Consider the following 19,314-nt stretch of genomic DNA (forward strand, 5'->3'; position numbering starts at 1 on the left):
TTGAACAACAGCAGGGACTCTCCTGGAGCGCCTGCCTCAAGAAAGTCAAGTAACTTGGCTCCATGAAAGGGCTCACGCAATCTGGGCTGCTCATTGGTGCCTCGGTAGGCCCTGGGTCTGAACTAAGCACAGATACCTGCCTCCAGGCATAGGCGGCAGCTATGAGCTCCAGGGAGCAAGCAAGAACCCCAGGGTTCCACCTCTGATCTACTGGGGCCCTCAGCAGGCAGTCCTGGTGGAGTAAGATGCAGCAACAACAATCCACGTCAGCCTGGACATTGATATCAAGGTAACCAAGACAGCTCAACTTGGTCATTCCACTTTAGCAACAAAGAGAGACCTGAGGTGCGTGCTCACTTGAGTCGTGGCAGCCAAAAGCCCTGTTGACAACCGCATTCCCAGGCCCTCTGGCTGTCAGGACCAAAGGGGTGACCACATCATAATCCTGCCACCACTCAAGTGTCCCACCAGATGATTCCCACATAGGTCTCCTGGGGCCCAGGGCCTGCTGGCCATCTCCACCAGGACCATCATCGCCACAAACCCAACAGCTCCAACACGATTGTCACCCAACCCCTCCCCAACCCACAGGTCACTTGCCTCTTCTGTGTCATCATGCACTTAGCTCTCAGGTCAGAAGCAGCATCACCCCTTCCTGTTCCTCCACCTCCATCCCCACACTCTATAGTGACTCACCTTCTCCACCTCTACCACCTCCCTTTCCAAAGTGGTCCCCTCAAACCAGCCTCCACCCCAACCCCGCCTGGCCCCGCAGCAGACAGCCATTCCAGCTAACATTGCCACAAAAGTCCCCTCTGCCCCCTACCCCCCTTTGTGCCTCATCACCCTTGAGCTTTCCAGTCAGCCCCTCCCCTATGCCGCTGGGCTGGCAAAGGAGAACCTCTGTAGAGTGTGCAGATGGGAACCACCACGCACACAGAGCCCTCTTACCAGGCCCTACGGCTGCACTGCAGCTCAGCTGATGCTACAGAAAACCGGAACCCAAAACTGGGCCTAAGAGTCCAGGGACTGGGGGCCAGCCGTGGCCAAGCACCTCCGAGCTCTCACCCAGATTTAGAGAGGAATTTCCTGCAGCCTCTCCAGCTTCACACCTACAGGGCATGACCAGTAACCCTCAGGACTGAGGACACATTACCTCCCGGCTCTGGACCGCCTCCTCCTCTCATGCCAAAGAGAAAGTAGAAAGAATACAATGGTACCTGCGCTTTGGGACCCTCGGGTTTAGAATGAGTTTCCCACAGAGGACCCCCGTTTTCCCCTGGGGAACCAAGGAGGTGGACCACACGCCTCCGAAAAGTGACAGAATGAACGCCCCCCGGGGTGGGGGGAGGGACAGGCACGGGCCGAGTATCCCGAGTCCCACCCTGGGAGGGGCCGGGCACAGGGGGACGCGCTCCGCACGCCAGGCGAGGAAGAAAGTGAGCGGTTGGACTCCCAGGCCGCTCTTCCGGGTTGTGACGCGGCAAATCCGTCTCTGTGCGGGGCTGGGCGCACCTGAGCCCGAGGAAGGGGGCGGGCTCAGCCCCGCGAAGCCCGGGACCGTCCCTGCGCTCGCCTGGTGACTTTGGAGAGGCACCCCCTGACTCGGTTTCCCGCGGCGGCCGGGCCAAGGGGGCGACCCAAAGGTCTGCGACCCAGGCTTTCCCGAGGGGCACCTCCCCGAGTGACCGCGGCCGGCTCCGACCCCCGGGACCTGTCCGCCCTTTACCAGAGGAGGCGCCGCGGCCGCGGCCCCCGGAGCCGCCCTCGCTGCAGCCGTTGACCGGAGTGGGCGGGGCCACGCGACGAGCCCGCCCCCTGCCAACTGCCTCCCACCGCGCGGTAACTTGGCCCCGCCCCCACACGATCTCTGCGCTCATTGGTTGAGAGATCGTGTCTCTCCTCTCTCTCTCTCTCGGCCCCGCCCCCAGCCGGCTTGTGACCGCCACATCTGACTGTTGGGCTCCAGTCTGGCCGCCCTGTGGGCCTCAAGGGGTGTGGCAGGTTACTGCGTAGGTGAGGGACCGGGCCTGCTTGCCACTCTGCTCTGTGACCCCTCCCGACACACCACGGTGATCCTGTCACACAGACACAGACCCACATACCCTGAGATACCTGGGGCACCGATGTACCCAAACCCAGTCCCTTTGCAAACACATACCTGTCCAGGAACACACGCCAGGTGGGCTAGACCTGGACACAGGCAGGAACTGTCATGCCCTATATCTCTCACACACGAACACCCAACAAATAACCCCAAAGAGCCCAGGGCCACAGGCCCCTCTACACACAGGTACACACCTGAACACACGAGGCACATATCTAGTCTGCCAATAGTCCCTGGGAATCACAATGTGAAGGCACCGATAAAACTAGAGCAGAACACAGGGAAAAGGTTCTCTGACATAAATGGTACCAATGTTTTCTTAGATCACTCTTCTGAGGCAGTGGAAGTAAAACCAAAACTAGATAAATGGGACTTAAACTCACAAGGTTTTGCACAGCAAAGGAAACCATAAACAAAATAAAGTGACAACCTAAAGAATGGGAGAAAATACTTGCAAATGATGTGACCAACAAGACTTTTATTTCCAAAATATACAAACAGGCCGTAGAACTCAATGTGTATATATACATATATCTATACACACACACATATATACAATATATACAATGTATATATATATATATATATATATATACACATATGTATATAAATGGGCAAAGGCACTATGGAGAACAGTATGGAGGTTCCTTTAAAAACTAAAACTAGAGCTACCATGCTGCTGCTAAGTCACTTTAGTCGTGTCCGATTCTGTGTGACCCCATAGACGGCAGCCCACCAGGCTGCCCCATCCCTGGGATTCTCCAGGCAAGAACACTGGAGTGGGTTGCCATTTCCTTCTCCAATGCATGAGTGAAAAGTGAAAGTGAAGTCGCTCAGACCCTGCAATCCCACTCCGGAGCATATATCCAGAGAAAAACATGATCTAAAAGGATACATGTTTATTGCAGCACTGTTTACAATAACCAAGACATGGACGCAACCTAAATATCCATCAAAAGGGAATGGAAAAAGAAGATATGGTACATATATACAGTGGAATATTACTCAACCATTAAAAAGAAGGAAATAATGCCATTTGCAGCAACATGAATGGATATAGAGAGTGTCATACTGAGTGAAGTAAGTCAGACAAAGAAGGAGAAATATTGTATGACATCCCTTATATGTGGAATCTAAGAAGAAATGATACAAATAAACTTACAAAACAGAAAGAGACTCACAGACTTAGAAAATGAACTTATGGTTGCCAGTGGGGAAGGGAGAGTTAGGGACTTTGGGAAGGTCATGTATACACTGCTCTATTTAAAATGGATAACCAACAAGAACCTATTGCAGAGCACATGGAACTTTGCTCAATATTTTATGTCAACATGCACGGGAGGTGGGTTTGGGGGACAATGTTTGTGTATGGCTGAGTCTCTTCTCTGGTCACCTGAAACTCAGTTCAGTTCAGTTGCTCAGTCATGTCTAACTCTTTGAGACCCCATGGACTGCAGCACACCAGGCTTCCTTGTCCATCACCAACTCCTGGAACTTACTCAAATTCATGTCCATTGAGTCAGTGATGCCATGCAACCATCTCATCCTCTGTCACCCCCTTCTCCTCCTGCCTTTGATCTTTCCCAGCATCAGGGTCTTTTCCAATGAGTTCTTCATCAGGTGGCCCAAGTATTGGGGTTTCAGCTTCAGCATCAGTCCTTCCAATGAGTATTCAGGACTGACTTCTTTTACGATGGACTGGTTGGATTTGCTTGCAGTCCAAGCGACTCTCAAGAGTCTTCTCCAACACCACAGTTCAGAAGCATCAATTCTTCGGCGCTCAGCTTTCTTTCTAGTCCAACTCTCACATCCATACATGATTACTGGAAAAACCATAGCTTTGACTAGACGGGCCTTTGTTGGCAAAGTAATGTCTCTGCTTTTTAATATGCTGTCTAGGTCATAGCATTTCTTCCAAAGAGCAAGCGTCTTTTAATTTCATGGCTGCAGTCACCATCTGCAGTGATTTTGGAGCCAAAAAAAATGAAAGTCTCTCACTGTTTCCATTGTTTCCCCATCTATTTGCCATGAAGTGATGGGACCAGATGCCAAGATCTTAATTTTCTGAATGTTAAGTTTTAAGGCAACTTTTTCACTCTCCTCTTTCACTTTCATCAAGAGACTCTTTAGTTCGTCGCTTTCTGCCATAAGGGTGATGTCATCTACATATCTGAGGTTATTGATATTTCTCCCAGCAATCTTGATTCCAGCTTGTGCTTAATCCAGCCCGGCATTTCACATGATATTAAGAAGAGGTGGCAAGAATACACAGAAGAACTATACAACAAAGATCTTCATGACCTGGATAACCACGATGGTGTGATCACTCACCTAGAGCCAGACATCCTGGAAAGTGAAGTCAAGTGGGCCTTAAGAAGCATCACTACGAACAAAGCTAGTGGAGGTGATGGAATTCCAGTGGAGCTATTTCAAATCCTAAAAGATGATGCAGTGAAAGTGCTGCACTCAATATGCCAGCAAATTTGGAAAGCACAGCAGTGGCCACAGGATTGGAAAAGGTCAGTTTTCATTCCAATCCCAAAGAAAGACAATGCCAAAGAACGTTCAAGCTACCGCACAATTGCACTCATCTCACACGCTAGCAAAGTAATGCTCAGAATTCTCCAAGCTAGACTTCAACACTATGTGAACTGTAAACTTCCAGATGTTCAAGCTGGATTTAGAAGAGGCAGAGGAACCAGAGATCAAATTGCGAAAATCCGTAGGATCATCGAAAAACAGTTCCAGAAATACATCTACTTCTGCTTTATTGACTATGCCAAAGCCTTTGACTATGTGGATCACAACAAACTGTGGAAAAATTCTGAAAGAGATGGGAATACCAGACCACCTGATCTGCCTCCTGAGAAATCTGTATGCAGGTCAAGAAGCAACAATTAGAATTGGACTTGGAACAACAGACTGGTTCCAAATCGGAAAAGGAGTACGTCAAGGCTGTATGTTGTCACTCTGCTTACTTAACTTATATGCAGAATATACCTGAAATTATCACAACATTAATTGGCTATACACCAATACAAAATAAAAAGTTTAAAGTCTGGGGGAAAAACACGGGCAGAAGACCTAAACAGACATTTCTCCAAAGAAGATATACAGATAGCCAATAGGCACATGAAAAGATGCTCAACATCACTAATTATTAGAGAAATACAAATCAAAAGTTTAGTAAGGTACCACAGCACTCAGGATAGGCATCATTAAAAACTCTAGGGATTTCCCTGGTGGTCAGGTGGTTAAGGACCTGTCTTGCAATGCAAGAAACACAGGTTCAGTCCCTGGTTGGGGAACTAAGATCCCACATGCTGCAGAGCTACAGAGCCCACAGTGAAGATCCCACATGCTGCAACCAAGACCCAACTCAGCCAAATGAATAAATTAAAAAAAAAAAAAATCTACAAATAACAAATGCTGGAGAGGGTGTGGAGAAAAGGGAACTCTCCTCCACTGTTAGTGGGAATGCAAATTGGTGCAGCCAGTATGGAAAACAGTAAGGGGGTTCCTCAAAAAACTAGAGTTGTTGTATGATCCAGCAATCCCATTCTAGGGTATACATCTGGAGAAAACTATAATTTGAAGAGATACATGTACCCCAGGACTATTTACAACAGCCAATACATGGAAACAGCATAAATATCCATTGACAGATGACTGGATAAAGATGTGGTGAAAGTGAAGTCGCTCAGTTGTGTCCGACTCTTTGTGACCCCATGGACTGTAGGCCACCAGGCTCCTGCATCCATGGGATTTTCCAGGCAAGAATACTGGAGTGGGTTGCCATTTCCTTCTCCAGGGGATCTTCCCGACTCAGGGATCGAACCCGGGTCTCCCGCATTGCAGGCAGACATTTTAACCTCTGAGCCACCAGGGAAGCCCAAAGATGTGGTACATATGTACAATGGAATACTACTGAGCAATAAAATGAAATTACGTCATTTGCAGTAACTTGGATGGACCTAGAGATTACTATACTAAGTGAAGTGAGTCAGAAAGAGAGTCAGAAAGTAAGTCATAAATACCATATGATATCACCATATGTGGAACCTAAGATATGACAGAAATGAACTTATTTATGAAAGAGAAACAAACTCATATGGAGAACAGACATGAGCCTGCCAAAGGCGGGGGCTGCTGTGCGTTGCGGCTTAACAGATGCAAATGAGCGCGCACAGAGTGGGCGAGCAGCAAGACGCTACTGCATAGCACAGGAAGCTCTATTCAATATCGTGTAATAAACTGTAATGGAAAAGAATATAAATACACATGCATAACTAATCACAGTGCTATACACCAGAAACTAATACAACATTGTAAATCAACTATACTTCAATAAAAAGCAAAACATTAAAAAAAATAAAAAATATTTTATTAGTCTTTAATAAAAGATTAAAAAAACAAAAAGCAAGTATATGCATTTGGGACCTTGGGATCTGGAGAGGGAGGCAGACAACAAGCAAGTCAATGATTCGTAAGTTGCACAAAGTGCTGTGAAGAACTGCAGCTGGGGGCTGAGAAAGAGAGAAGCCAGGAGAGGAGCCCAGGTTCTGGACAGACACACTGGCCCCCGCAGAGCCCCGGAGGCTGAAATCACCTGGGTGTGCCCACAGACCAAAATGAAAGGAGCAAGTGGTGTTCCAGAAGCTCAGGAAAGGAAAAGCAATTGGAGAAGAAAGGGCCAGTCAGCAACAGTACATCCTCGGCATTAACAACTTGTCTGCGTCTCACTGGGTCCACAGGGATCTGTGGGCGAGGAGGCAAAGTGGCCTCAGTTTAAACATGGGGGCAGGTTGGTCATTGGACAGTACGGCAGGGATGGGGGGATTCTTTTTTCACAGAGAGAAGGGCTGCAGCCTTCTGTCCTAGGGATAGAGTGCAGAGAGCGGGACAGAACTCTTGTAGACGGCTGATACAGCGTTCTGCTCCACAGATGGGGCCTGGCCCCCAAGAAAGAGCTCCCACCCCCCAGGTACTACATAGGCAGGAAGGGAGGGTTATCCAAGGGAGGCTCATACCTGGATGGCTCACTCTCCCGTCGCTGTCCCCATGGCCAGGGTTCAGGACACGCCACTGGTCCTACCCTCCCCAGGCTCAGCTGAATTTTTTCACTCCTAAGCACGCACACACGCTGCCCTGGCACAGATAACAGCATCATTCAATTTTTATTAAATTATTAAGGCCAGGGACTTCCCTGGGCGTCCAGTGATTAAGACTCTGTTTCCACTGCAGGGGGCGTGAATTTGATCCCTGGTTGGAGAACTAACACCCTGCATGCCGCGAGGCCCCCCGCCTCAAAACAGAGTATTAAGGGCAGTCTCTCTTCTGTAACAGTAAGCTCTGTGAGAAAGGCCCGTGCCTGTGACTGGCTCCCAAGGGCTTGACACCAAGCCCAGCACAGGGAGGTACTCAGCAATGCTCTGAAATAGATGGATGACCTGGGGTGCAGAGAAAGAGGAGGGTGAGCAGAGCTGGTGAGCACTCTGAACCCTGCCTGTCACCTATCTGAGCAACAGTCACTGGCTTCCAGCTGTGTTCTGGAATGAGGGGGAGCCAGGGAGGCGGTGTAGGCTCCCCCCATCTCCAGCCCATGTAACACTTTCGTAACCATCACGAGTTAAATCCCCTCCCCTTGAAATACTCAGTTTCTCTCTTCCTAACCCGCATGGAGCAACAAACCAGCTAAACTGTCCATATTTTCTATCCTCCAGGCAATTTGCCAGACAAGGGCTGTGGGTGAGCCAGGGGATATCAGACACAAGCCTTGCCCTCCAGCGGCCCACAGTCCAACAGGGAGGAGAAAATGTATCCATAGCTCACTTCCATGCAGAGGGAGTGCTGCAGGCACCACGGATCCTGTGGGGACAAATCTGGTCTGCAGACACTATGCTGTCCAGCTCACAGAAGAGAGACCGTGAACTTGGCCCTTACTTGTTTCGTCTGTAAAGGGGGCATCACTTGGTGATGTTCACATTTGAAATCCTGGGTGTGGACTGCCTACCATGGGACAGGCACTTTGGTGTGCACAGAAGCAGGATTGTGGGAGGTAGTTGCAGCTTCAAACAGCGCCCGCAGGCAACACAGCTCCACCCCGAGTAACAGCGCTCACAGAACACTGCAGGGGCCGGGAAAAGGGAGGTGCATGCTGGCTCACCTCCTTGAGGTGGGCGGTCCAGTGGTTAGGACTCGTCCTTTCACTGCTGGGTCCGAGTTCAGTTCCCGGTTGGAGAACTAGGATGCCCCATGCTGCGCCGCACAGCCAAAACCATAAAAGGGCTGTCTGTGGCCCTTGGGGTTCTCACCCCGTGGAGTGGGCCTCACACAGGGCAGGGCTGGTTCCAACAAGATGTTCTCAGGGCAAGCAATGCCTGGGGAATAGAAGGATACCCCTTTGAGGGCACAATGCAAGCACAGCTCTAGAACCTTCCATTCTAGAATCTGCTCCTGCTTTCCCAGAGCCTGTCCAACCCCATGCCAGTCCATGGTTGTGTGGCTGTGTTAGCCTCCCTCCCCATCTCTGCTCCTGTCCCAGAGAGGCTTCAGAAACTTGGCTGCAGCCTTGAGGGCCTGCAGGCCCCAGCTGGCCTCCTGCAGTACATCACCCCATCACTCCACAGTGCATTGCTCCATCCGTCTACAACCCATCACCCCATCCCTCTAACACAAGTCAAGCCTCAGCTGAACCTCCCAGAGCCCCTCCCCACGGCCCTGCGGGGTGCTGGGTAGCCCCAGCTCTCCCACAGAGCCCTGATTTTTATGAAGGCTGCCGGCAGGAAGAAGCTGGACCAGAGAGCCTTTCTGGAGCAGGTGCATGAATGCAGGGACAATGGCTACCTGCTGTCCTCCAAGAAGATTGGTTCTGGGGCCTTCTCCAAAGTCTACCTGGCCTACGCCACGCAGGAGCGCATGCGGCACAACTCCAAGCTGGCCTCTGACCTGCGGGGCAAGCGCCACACCATGGTGAGGCAGGCTCGCCTCCTCCCCACGGGGTGGGGGTTCCATAGTCAGCCCCAGTGGCCCCTGTCCTAACTCCACTCAGGCACCTCCCAGGTGCTCTGGCTTCCTCCTAGTCCCACATCTTCTAGAAGGCCCAGGCTCTGGCAGTCTGATCCCTCCCAGTTCCTGGACTCATTGAACACATAAGTAACCAGGACAGGATGAGGGGGAAGGTCAGTGCTGCCTCCCAAGGCTGCTGCTCACCGAACCTTGCCCTAGTCAACTTCGGCCACATGCACAAAGGCCATGGGGCCTGTTCTACCACATCCTGTCCCCAGGGGGGTTGTGGCCTTTGCACAGTGGCCACCCTCCACACCTGCAGGTGGCTATCAAGATCGTCTCCACTGCGGAGGCCCCTGCAGAGTTCTCCCGCAAGTTCCTGCCCCGTGAGATTTCATCACTCAATGCTACATACAAGCATCTGAACGTGGTGGGCAGAGACCCCAGGCAGCCGGCCCTTCCTACCTACCCCAGGCCCGCCCCTTCACCTCCTGAGATCCTTATACTCGGGCTGGCCCCATTCCGAGACCCCAGCCCTGTGCACCCGAGGGCCCTGGTTGGGGGTGACAGTGGGGGGGTGGCCCGGCAGGTGCAGCTGTATGAGACCTTCGCGAACAGCCGGCGCACCTACTTGGTACTGGAGCTGGCGGCCCATGGTGACCTGCTGGAGCACATCAACGCCACTTCTGCTCATCGCCGCTGCCCGGGACTGGAGGAGGAGGAGGCTCGCAGGCTGTTGTGGCAGCTGGTCAGCGCCGTGGCACACTGCCACAACTCAGGCATCGTGCACCGGTGAGGGCGCCACCCAGCCTGCTGCCCAGCGCGTGGAGACCTGCCTGAGCTCAGGTCCAGCCCCGCCTCCCCTTCCCCACGCAGGGACTTGAAGTGTGAGAACATCCTGCTAGATGACAGAGGCTGCCTAAAGCTGAGTGGTGAGCCTGCGGCCCGGCCCCCAACCAGGCTCCCAGCCTGGGCCAGCCCTGATCACCTTCAACTTCCCTGGGTCGCACATACCCCACTCTTGCCCCAAGCCCAGGGCTCCAGCCTCTACACTGGTCTGCTCCAGACTTCTGACCCCAGTCTGCCTTGTCCTTCAAGCCTCCAATGAGGCCTACACCCAACAGTTGCCCACAGCCACACTTATAGTTACCCACGTGCCCCATGCCCACAGCCCCCTCAGGAGCCCTCTCTCTAGCAACCTGCCCCGCCCTCCCTGCACGTCCCTTGCAGACTTTGGCTTTGCCAATCGTTCCGGGCTCAAGAACTCATTGCTGAGCACCTTCTGCGGGTCTGTGGCCTACACAGCCCCAGAGATCCTCATGAGCAAGAAATACAACGGGGAGCAGGCCGACCTGTGGAGCCTGTGAGCACCACCCCAGGGGCTCCAGGACCCTGGGTGGGGAAGAGGGGCAGGGGCCGGGGAGGAGGGGTGGGCCCTGAGAAGCCCATACCCCCAGAGGTGTCATCCTCTATGCCATGGTGACTGGGAAGCTGCCCTTCAAGGAGTGCCAGCCCCACCGAATGCTGTATCTGATGCGCCGGGGCCCCACCTTCCGGCCAGGCCTGTCACCAGGTGAGCACCTCCACCACGTGTTCCTCCCAAGTCCCAGCCGTGCCTGGAGAGGGGGCAGCAAGACAGACCTAGGTCCAGAGAAGGGCCACATGTGCTGTGGCATGGGGGATGCTGACCTGGCATCTTTGCCAGCCCAGGCTGGGGGATGGACTGTGGTGACAGGGGAAACTGGGGTTGGTGGCCCCATTAAGCTTGAACCCTGAACTAGCCCTAGGTCAGGCTGCCTCACCTCTCGCTGCCTGTCCGTCCACGTGCGAAACACGGACACCCTCTAGCCATTTGGGAAGACTGCATGGGGCAACCCCACCAAGGGGCCAGAATCGTTGGCTGTGAGGGCCGTGGGCTGGGGGCATGAGAGGTGGCAGGAGGGGGCCGCTACCGTGAGGCTGCAGCCTGGAGTCCTCGCCCACAGAATGCCAGGACTTGATCCGAGGCCTGCTCCAGCTGCGCCCACGAGCTCGCCTGGCCCTGCAGCAGGTGGCCACCCACCACTGGATGCTGCCTGCTGCACATGCGCTCTTCTGCACCACACTCTGTGCTATACCAGGTGTGGCAGGCCTAGCTGGGTGGGCAGGTAGGAGGCTCCTCAGCGCCCCTCCTAACCCTCCCACTGTGATCCATTGCAGAAAAACCAGAGAAGCCCCAGCTCCAAACATCCCTGGACAATGTGGAGCCCAGCGCAGACTCCGATCCCCCAAGGTCGCTCCTGCAACTGTGGCGACCCCAGCTACAGGGCACCTCTCATGAGAGTGCCTCTAGTCTGACGCCTGAGCCCCCAAGGGCTTGCCCAAGACAAGTTGCAGACTCTGCCGGGCTTCAGCTCTGGAGAACGGAGACAGCCGGTCGCAGGGTGGGTCGCTCCAGGCATCCACTGTTGCTATGCTCCATCTGGAGCGTGCCTGGGCACTACCTGGTTAGCTGAGGGCGGGCGGGAGGGCAGGGGCGAGGCCAGATAAAGCATTTATTCTATAGAGCCAAGGGTGTGGACTTCTCAATGCAGGAAGAGGGATGTTGGGGCATCTGGAAAACAGTCCACATACCTTCAGGCCAGAGCTTTAATTTAATTGGGGGAGGGAGAATGAAGAGGGGACCACAGAAGAGGAAGACACCTGGTACCCACAAAGAACTCAGCTTTGATTTGAGCTCCAGTAGAGCTGGCCCCAGCTCTGGAGGTAGTACCAGGACTGAGGACAAGAGGGCTGGGGGTTGGTGGTGGGGTGCTCTGCAGAGAGAAGCCTGGAAGGGCAGGGAAACAGGGATCCACGGCAGAAGATGGCACTAGATTTGGTGGGAGGCCCAGGAAGGGAATACAGTGGGGTGAGGGACAGCCTGCTGGGCTTGGGGCCGTGGACTCTTCAAGTGCCTTCAGCACTACATACGGGGCCAACGGGCTCCAAAGGGGCAGAGCGTGGTCCAGGGGAAGACTTGGGCCAAGGGCAAGGCTTATTAGCTTGGTGGGCATGGGATCTGGGGGGCTAAGGCTCAGGGGAATTGAACAGGGAGAGGGCCTAGCTAGACAGGGAAGGTGGGAGCATCAGGTCGGTCCAGGACTGGGAAATAGCACTTGAAGTGCTCACAAAGGCCTGAGGGCTGGGTCTGGGCACAGGGAAGGTGCTGAGAGTGAAGAGGAGGCAGCACCAGCAAACACCCCAAGGACAGGCCAGGGGGATGCAGCCCTGGGAGACCCTGACAGGCTGTGGCTGGTGAAACTCTCAACAGGTCAGCCCTGTGAGGCCAGGTCTCAGGCAGGGCCAGCCGAGGGCCCCCAGGGTGGAGGGACCTGGGTTGGAACTGGCAGCAAGGGGCACTGCAAGCACTCAGACCCCTAGAGCACCCCTGAGACTCATTGGGAAGCTCTAGCTGGCCCTTCAGGCCTGCAATGTTTTTCTGTCCAGCCCTGCCAGCCCTCCACCTGGAGACACCTGAGCGAGTCAGAGGTCTGGGGCAGCCCTGGCTGAACAGTCCTCCTCTGAGCAGCCAGCATTCTTGCTGGAAGCAACAGGGCACATGGAGGCACCCTCAATCCTCAGCAAAGACCTGGAGCGGAGCTTAAGGGCAGCTCTGCTTCTCAGCCAGATACACTCTCAGAGCAGGGGACAGCAGGCAGGCCTGGTCTGGGAGGCCTGGACGGACTGTGAAGAGAAGTGGGCCCAGAAATGCTGGCAGGCCTCAGGGGCCTCACGTGGGTACAGCTCCCTCTGCTTGTGGCTCTGGGCCCAGCTCCAGCTCCTGCTGCTCCCGCTCACACTGCTCCCGCTCCTGGTGATCCTGCTGCTGCAGCTGCCGCTCAACCTCCTCAGGCACCTGCACCTCCAGCAGGTTCTCCAGGCCGCGCTCTGGCTCGTCCCCAATAAGTACCTGCCAGCAGGGGAGGCACGTGGGGAGCTGGCTGGCATACCTTGGACGCCCACCCCTCCCCCAACCCTGCACCTACCTGGATGAGTTTCTCACAAGTCACCCGCACATCAGGCTCAGGCTCCCAGCTATGCAGCTCTCGCAAGATCAAGTAGGCTCCCTGGTCCCTCACCTGCTTCCGACCAGGTGCCGTGGCTGTCAGCTGGAAGAGGGCAGAGGGTACCCAGGTGTCAGTGTGCTAATGTGTGTGTGTTGGGGGGGTAGCATTAATGAAGCAGGACCCCTGCTCACCAGCATGATGGTCTCAATTAGCATCTTACGGATGTCAGCGTCAGGCTCTCGCTGCTTGTCTGGTGGCAGGTACTGCAGATCAACAGGCAGCCCTAGGGGTGAATTTGTGAGTCAGTGGGTCTCCATGCTGGCCCCTGGGCCACTAGGCAGGACCCTGCCATTGTAAGGCTCATCTGTGCTCAGCAACTCCCTGCTGGGAGGTTTCAGAAGGGCCCTGATCTGGACACCTCCTTCTGCCTCTCCCCTACCGTCCCCCCCTCCTGTTAAACCAACCCTGAGGCTCGACCCTAGCCACTCACGCTCCATCTCTTCCTCAGAGAAGTCTTCTGGCCCAGCCAGCGGCAGTAACAAGAAGGGGAGAACGTCCACCTCGGGCCCAAGCAACCATTCATGATGTCCTGGGGAGAAACAGGAATGCAGACCTGTCCAGAGAGGCCCCAGAAAACAGCCTATTCCCCCCATAAGGCAGCATCCCCACCACGACTCACGGTGCTCGAAGCAGCAATTTCGCAGTGTTCCCACCACCCCGCCCCTGCGCACCGAGGAGTCCGGGTACTGGGTAAGGGGCAGCAGCCGCTGGACCACGCACCTGGAGGGAAGGGCCACTCAGTGCCGTCCCTGCGCACTTCCAACCCCTCCCCGCGAGCGCCCGGAGCTTCACCTGTTGCGGTCCAGCAGAAAAGCGCGGGTCGCGGGACGCTGGCTGAGGTTGGAGAGCACTGGTCCCAAGTAGTGCAAGGGCGCGCGGGCGTTGTAGCCCGGAGTGCACAGCGCGCGCACCAGCCGCTCCAGGCCCGACTCCCCGGGTTCTGCGGCTGCCAGAGCCTCTATCAGCGCAGCGCACGGCACCGGCTCGCGGCTGAGGTTAGCCAGCACGGCGGCCGCTTCCTCGGCCCAGGGCCACTGTGGGTCCAACGCGCAGCCCAGCAGGCGGACAGGCAGTCTGGGCTCGGCCGCCAGCAGCGGCTTGTGCAGGCCGGGGTCGGCAGCCAGGTTGACTAGCGCGCGAGCGGCGTCTCGGGCTGGGGCGGGAGGAGGGGCCACCGCCAGCTCGACCAGCGCCCGCAGCAGTGCCGTCTGGCCGGCCAGCAGCGTGCGCCCAGGCCCCGAGCCAGTCAGAGCCAGCACATGCTGCGCCGCCGCCGCCTGCAGGTCAGCCCGCTCCCCGAGCGCCAGGAAAGGCAGCAGCTTCGCCGCCTCCGCCTTCGGGCTGGTCTCCGACATCGGCGACCCTACGGGAGCTAGGCCATCGGCTGACTGACCCCTGTCCCCCCCGTCCTCCCACAAGCAGGTCGGTGAGCTCGGGGGAAGCACACTCAGCCAGGCCCGGAACCTACAGGTGGTCAGCGGCCCCGCCCACCAGGTAGCGGAAGCCGCAGTAACCAATCCGAGACCATGACTCTACCCAAGGGGCGGGACCTGAGCGCAGAGGCGGGGCCACGTCTAGGCCCCGGGGATTGTGGGATTGGATGCCGCCCGGAAGCAGGCTCGGGCCCGCGGGGAGCGTGACAGTCGCTGGAGAAGTAACAGCCGTCTTTTGGGGGCTCCTGCCGACCTTCCCGCTCCGGAGAAGGCAATGGCACCCCACTCTGGTACTCTTGCCTGGAAAATCCCATGGGCGGAGGAGCCTGGAAGGCTGCAGTCCATGGGGTCGCGAAGAGTCGGACACGACTGAGCGACTTCACTTTCACTTCTCACTTTCATGCATTGGAGAAGGAAATGGCAACCCACTCCAATAATGTTCTTGCCTGGAGAATCCCAGGGACGGGGGAGCCTGGTGGGCTGCCGTCTATGGGGTCGCACAGAGTCGGACACGACTGAAGCGACTTAGCAGCAGCAGCAGCCGACCCCCTCATAGTGTACGTTGGCTCTGTTCCTTCGTGGGATTGACAGAGATCTGTTTTCTCTGGAAGAAAAGCATGATCAGTTACAGTGATTGACTTTCTAGTGCATTCCTGACATAATCTCTGGTCACGATATATATTTTCGTTTTTGTTTATGGTTGTATTCAATTTGCTGAAGTTTTGTTTAGAATTTTTGCATCTCTGCCCATGAGGAATATTGGTTTGTAGTTTTATTTTCTCGTGATGTCTTCGCCTTGTGTTGCGTAATGCTGGCCTCAGAAGGATTGGAGAAAGTATTCTTTCCTTATGAATTTTACGTTAGAGTTTGTCAACCTAACATTGCATGCGTAGGTGCTAGTTCCCAGTCGTATCCCATGCTTTGTTGACCCCATGGACTGCCAGGTTCCTTTGTCCATGGAATTTTCCAGGCAAGAATACTGGAGTGAATTGCCGTTTCCTTCTCCAGGGGATCTTCTTGACCCAGGGATTGAACCAATGTCTCTTTCATCTCCTGCATTAGCAGACCGATTCATTACCACTGTGCCACCTGGGAATTAAACCTAGTGTTACTTCGTAAACGTTTAGTGAAGCCTGAAATTTTCTTTTTGGGAAGGTTTTTTAACTGCAAACTCAATTCATTTCATAGAAATATGGCCATTCAAGTTGTCCTTTTCTTCTTGGGTTACTTTTGGTAGTTTGTGTGTTTTAATTAGTCCATTTCATCTAAATTGTTAATTGTCATAAAGTTTTTCGTAATATTTCCTTATCCTTTTACTGTGTCGTGGTGTCACCTCTCTCATCCTTTATATTGGTAATTTGTGTCTCCTTTCTCCTTTTGTCTTGCCAGAGGTTTGTCTGTCTTATTGATCTTAAAGAACTGCCTTTTGGATTAATTTATTTTTTGTTTTCTTTTTCAAGTTTATTGATTTCTACTTTGGCCTTTTTCCTTTCTTCTGCTTACTTCAGGCTTAATTTGCTGTTCTTTTTCTATTGTCTTAAGGTAGAAGCTGGGGTCACTAATTGGAGACCTTACTTTTCTCACGTAGGGGTTTCCCCATTTGTTACCTGACTCTTGAGTTATTTGTTATGTGCATTACTTTTCCACAGCTATATGCCCCTTAATAGGTGGATATTACTTTTGTTTCACACTAAAGGCTAGGACAAAGCCTCGAGGGGCCGTAGCACCCAGGACAGCCAGTTGCAGGGAACAGTGTGCCCCTCGAGTCAGCAGGTCAGAAGGTGCAGGAGCCTTAGACCAAAAGGAAGAGACTTCATAGCCTCAATCCCAACCTCAACTTTCCTGAAAGTCCCCTGGAAACTGAGGAAGAGGGTGGACGAGTCCAAGGAAGTGCTGCCTCTCTAAGGCAACCACACAGATCCTAGGCAGAAGAGTTGAAAATTCCTCAAGATGTAGAATTAAAATATCATGGATAATCTAGATAAATGATGCCCTCTGGTGGGTACTTTTGACTGAGGCAAAAATGTGCACCTTCAGGACCCATGCTTTGAATGATTCAAGGAAGTGTTTACAGAAATCACCAGGTTCAGTCGCTAAGTCATGTCTGACTCTGTTACTCCATGGACTGTAGCACGCCAGGCTTCCCTGTTCTCCACCATCTCCTGGAGTTTGCTCAAACTCCTGTCCACTGACTCAGTGTTACTATCTAACCACCTCATTCTCTGTTACCCCCTTCTCCTGCCCTCAATCTTTCCCAGCATCAGGGTATTTTCCAGTGAGTTGACTCCCTGCTTCAGGTAGTCAAAGTATTGGAGCTTCAGCTTCAGTATCAGTCCTTCCAATGAATATTCAGGGTTGATTTCCTTTAGAATTCACCAGTAGGGAGCCTTAACTATTCCTGCTGCTGCTGCTGCTAAGTCGCTTCAGTCGTGTCTGACTCTGTGCGACCCCATAGACGGCAGCCCACCAGGCTCCCCCGTCCCTGGGATTCTCCAGGCAAGAACATTATTGGAGTGGGTTGCCATTTCCTTCTCCAATGCATGAAAGTGAGAAGTGAAAGTGAAGTCGCTCAGTCGTGTCCGACTCTTCGCGACCCCATGGACTTCAGCCTACCAGGCTCCTCTGTCCATGGGATTTTCCAGGCAAGAGTACTGGAGTGGGGTGCCATTGCCTTCTAACTATTCCTAAGATGAATTAAAAGATCCGAAGTCTTTAGAAGTGATTTAAAGTTAAAGGAAAGCCCATATAGCATTGACCCATAAGCCTCAGTTGGATTCCCAGATAACCCCAGTTACCCCAGTACCTGTGTGTCACCTCTTGTGCCATTCAGGCAGGAACAGCTCTTCATGCCCTTGACACAGGCCCCCAGCCAGCTGTTGTGGAGCACGTTCCTTGATCTGCATGTGTCTGGTTGCCTCCTGACTAGACTCAGGTTGTATCTTTCTGGCAGGAGTGCTCTGGAGGAGATGCTGGGTTCTTTTCTTCTTGTCCAATTGGGTAGCATGGCTTTGGTCTGTTGGAGAGGCTTGTCTTGATCACTTAATTAAGGTGGAGTGGCCCAAGCTTCTTCCCTGTCAAGTTACTCTTTTTCTTTTGGTATATGGAAGGATACTTTGAGACTGTGTGAATACGCTGTTTCTCAACAACTTTCGCTCCCTAGTTTTTGCATGTACTGTTTTTTTCTCTGAATTATTTATTACCATGATGGTTGCCAAGTGGCTGTTTTCTAATTTTATCATTTATTGTAGGGAAAAAAGCTTTCTCTTTACCTATTTATATCAAAGAAGACACATGTATTCCTAGTTTATTCAAAGAAATATAATACTTTACTGTCATTATTTTGATCCTCAAGTTGTCCTCAGTTTGGTCAGTGGAAGCCCCTTCAAGGAGGTTTCTGTGTGTTTTTTAAAATAGCTTTATTTGAAATCAAACAGGACTTCCTAGGGGGAGAGACCCCCCTCCCCCACTGGAATGTCCCCCACCTCTGTAGAAGGGCTTTAGCCTCCTAGGCCTTCGCCAAGTACCAGTGAGCAAAATTGTCAGAGAAGTGAGAAAATGCAAAGACAAAAGCAGTCAAGCAAGACAAAGTAGTAATAGTTTAGCCATAAAACAAAGCTAAGTACTTCTACACAAAGGCTAGAAGTAATAACCTGAGCAATAGCCATGGAGTGGTTTTGCAGATACTGAAACCCCCTGCTGGTGGAAGAAATTAACTGTGTGCTGACCACCAGCACTTAGTCCCCAGACCAACTGGAACCTGAAAATTGATAAGGCTGCCTGCAGTGACACCACCCGGTTACCTCACTATCAACCAAAGAACTGTGCGTGAGGTAATCATGAAACCCATGACTTTCTTCCTCACGCTGTCTTTAAAACCTTCTCCTGAAAGCCTTGGGGAGCTCGGATCTTTTGAACATGAGCTGCCTGTTCTCTCTGACGGGCACCTGCCCAAACCCTACACCCTCCTCGCCACAACCCAGTGTTCGCAAGTGGCTTCCTGTGCATCAGGGGGCAGACCTAGTTCCATCTGGTTATGTCTTGAGATATAATTCAACATGTAATTTCATGGACAGAGGAGCCTAGTGAGCTATGGACCATGGAGTGGCAGTCAGACAAGACTGAGTGTCCTACTGAATGACTAACACACTTGAGATAAAATTTACATACTATAACAGATCATCTATTTAAATTCCATGGTTTGTGATGTATTAAGTTTTGTAAATAGTTGTAATATAAATAACACAAAATATATATTTAACTTTTTTTTTTTTTTAATTTTGGGCCGTACCGCAGGGCTTGTGGGATCTTAGTTCCTTTAACAGGAATTGAACCCTTACCCTTGGCAGTGAGAGAGCAGAGTCCTAGCCAGCGGACCACCAGAATTCCCATGTTTGTATTTTCTAAAGCATTTATTGCCTCTATAATTTGAACCATAGAGACACCAGTAGAAGCAGACTACCACGGGCTTCCCAATCCTTGTTTTAGGGGGCGCAGTTCCTCTTTATAAAAACATCACGTGTGTCTGTGTGTTAGTTTTTCAGTTGTGTATGACTCTTTGCAACCCAATGGACTAGCCTGCCAGGCTCTTCTGCCTATGGAATTCTCTAGGCAAGAATACTGGAGTGAGTTGCCACTCCCTTCTTCAGGGGATCTTCCCAACCCAGGGATCAAACCCAGG

At 52.8% G+C, this 19,314-nt stretch overlaps 3 protein-coding genes across 19 annotated transcripts in view; 1 reads left to right on the plus strand and 2 right to left on the minus strand.

Annotated features, from left to right (window-relative positions):
* Window positions 1-11,294, minus strand: part of MROH1 (maestro heat like repeat family member 1) — a 59,260-nt gene extending 47,966 nt beyond the window's left edge. For 4 of the 17 annotated variants that reach the window (XM_027560375.1, XM_027560376.1, XM_027560374.1 and 1 more), the window contains exon 1: window positions 1,157-1,453. In XM_027560375.1, the coding sequence (XP_027416176.1) occupies window positions 1,157-1,187 (31 nt within the window). In that variant the 5' untranslated portion in view covers window positions 1,188-1,453. Of the gene's footprint in view, window positions 1-1,156; window positions 1,455-1,729; window positions 1,821-7,137; window positions 7,256-8,273; window positions 8,488-8,953 lie in introns of those variants that run through there. The other 13 variants (XM_027560379.1, XM_027560378.1, XM_027560377.1 and 10 more) reach the window with 9 other exon arrangements.
* LOC113904497 (testis-specific serine/threonine-protein kinase 5-like) lies at window positions 8,876-12,517 on the plus strand. The gene is made up of 8 exons (XM_027561710.1): window positions 8,876-9,079; window positions 9,438-9,907; window positions 9,992-10,047; window positions 10,346-10,478; window positions 10,573-10,688; window positions 11,101-11,235; window positions 11,315-11,437; window positions 12,408-12,517. The coding sequence occupies exons 1-8, from the start codon at window positions 8,876-8,878 to the stop codon at window positions 12,515-12,517; spliced, it is 1,347 nt and encodes a 448-aa protein (XP_027417511.1).
* HGH1 (HGH1 homolog) lies at window positions 11,730-14,696 on the minus strand. Its single transcript, XM_027560569.1, has 6 exons — window positions 13,996-14,696; window positions 13,823-13,923; window positions 13,634-13,732; window positions 13,335-13,426; window positions 13,123-13,245; window positions 11,730-13,046 (listed from the first exon to the last, which is right to left on the minus strand). The coding sequence occupies exons 1-6, from the start codon at window positions 14,556-14,558 to the stop codon at window positions 12,867-12,869; spliced, it is 1,158 nt and encodes a 385-aa protein (XP_027416370.1). The 5' UTR covers window positions 14,559-14,696; the 3' UTR covers window positions 11,730-12,866.
* Between the last annotated feature and the right edge of the window lie 4,618 nt (window positions 14,697-19,314).

The sequence above is a fragment of the Bos indicus x Bos taurus genome, chromosome 14 (assembly GCF_003369695.1).
Source record: "Bos indicus x Bos taurus breed Angus x Brahman F1 hybrid chromosome 14, Bos_hybrid_MaternalHap_v2.0, whole genome shotgun sequence".
In the NCBI taxonomy this organism is placed as follows: domain Eukaryota; kingdom Metazoa; phylum Chordata; class Mammalia; order Artiodactyla; family Bovidae; genus Bos; species Bos indicus x Bos taurus.

What these genes read in the sequence shown, in the direction of transcription:
- HGH1 (XM_027560569.1), bottom strand. Translation starts at nt 14,558, where the DNA reads ATGTCGGAGACCAGCCCGAAGGCGGAGGCGGCGAAGCTGCTGCCTTTC. An exon ending in TAATTGAGACCATCATGCTG is followed by an intron (nt 13,246 to 13,334) that starts GTGAGCAGGGGT and finishes GCCCTCTTCCAG; the next exon opens with CTGACAGCCACGGCACCTGG. An exon ending in CTTGTGAGAAACTCATCCAG is followed by an intron (nt 13,047 to 13,122) that starts GTAGGTGCAGGG and finishes CCCTGCTGGCAG; the next exon opens with GTACTTATTGGGGACGAGCC.
- LOC113904497 (XM_027561710.1), top strand. Translation starts at nt 8,876, where the DNA reads ATGAAGGCTGCCGGCAGGAAGAAGCTGGACCAGAGAGCCTTTCTGGAG. An exon ending in CCGGCCAGGCCTGTCACCAG is followed by an intron (nt 10,689 to 11,100) that starts GTGAGCACCTCC and finishes CCTCGCCCACAG; the next exon opens with AATGCCAGGACTTGATCCGA. An exon ending in ACAGGGCACCTCTCATGAGA is followed by an intron (nt 11,438 to 12,407) that starts GTGCCTCTAGTC and finishes AACTCTCAACAG; the next exon opens with GTCAGCCCTGTGAGGCCAGG.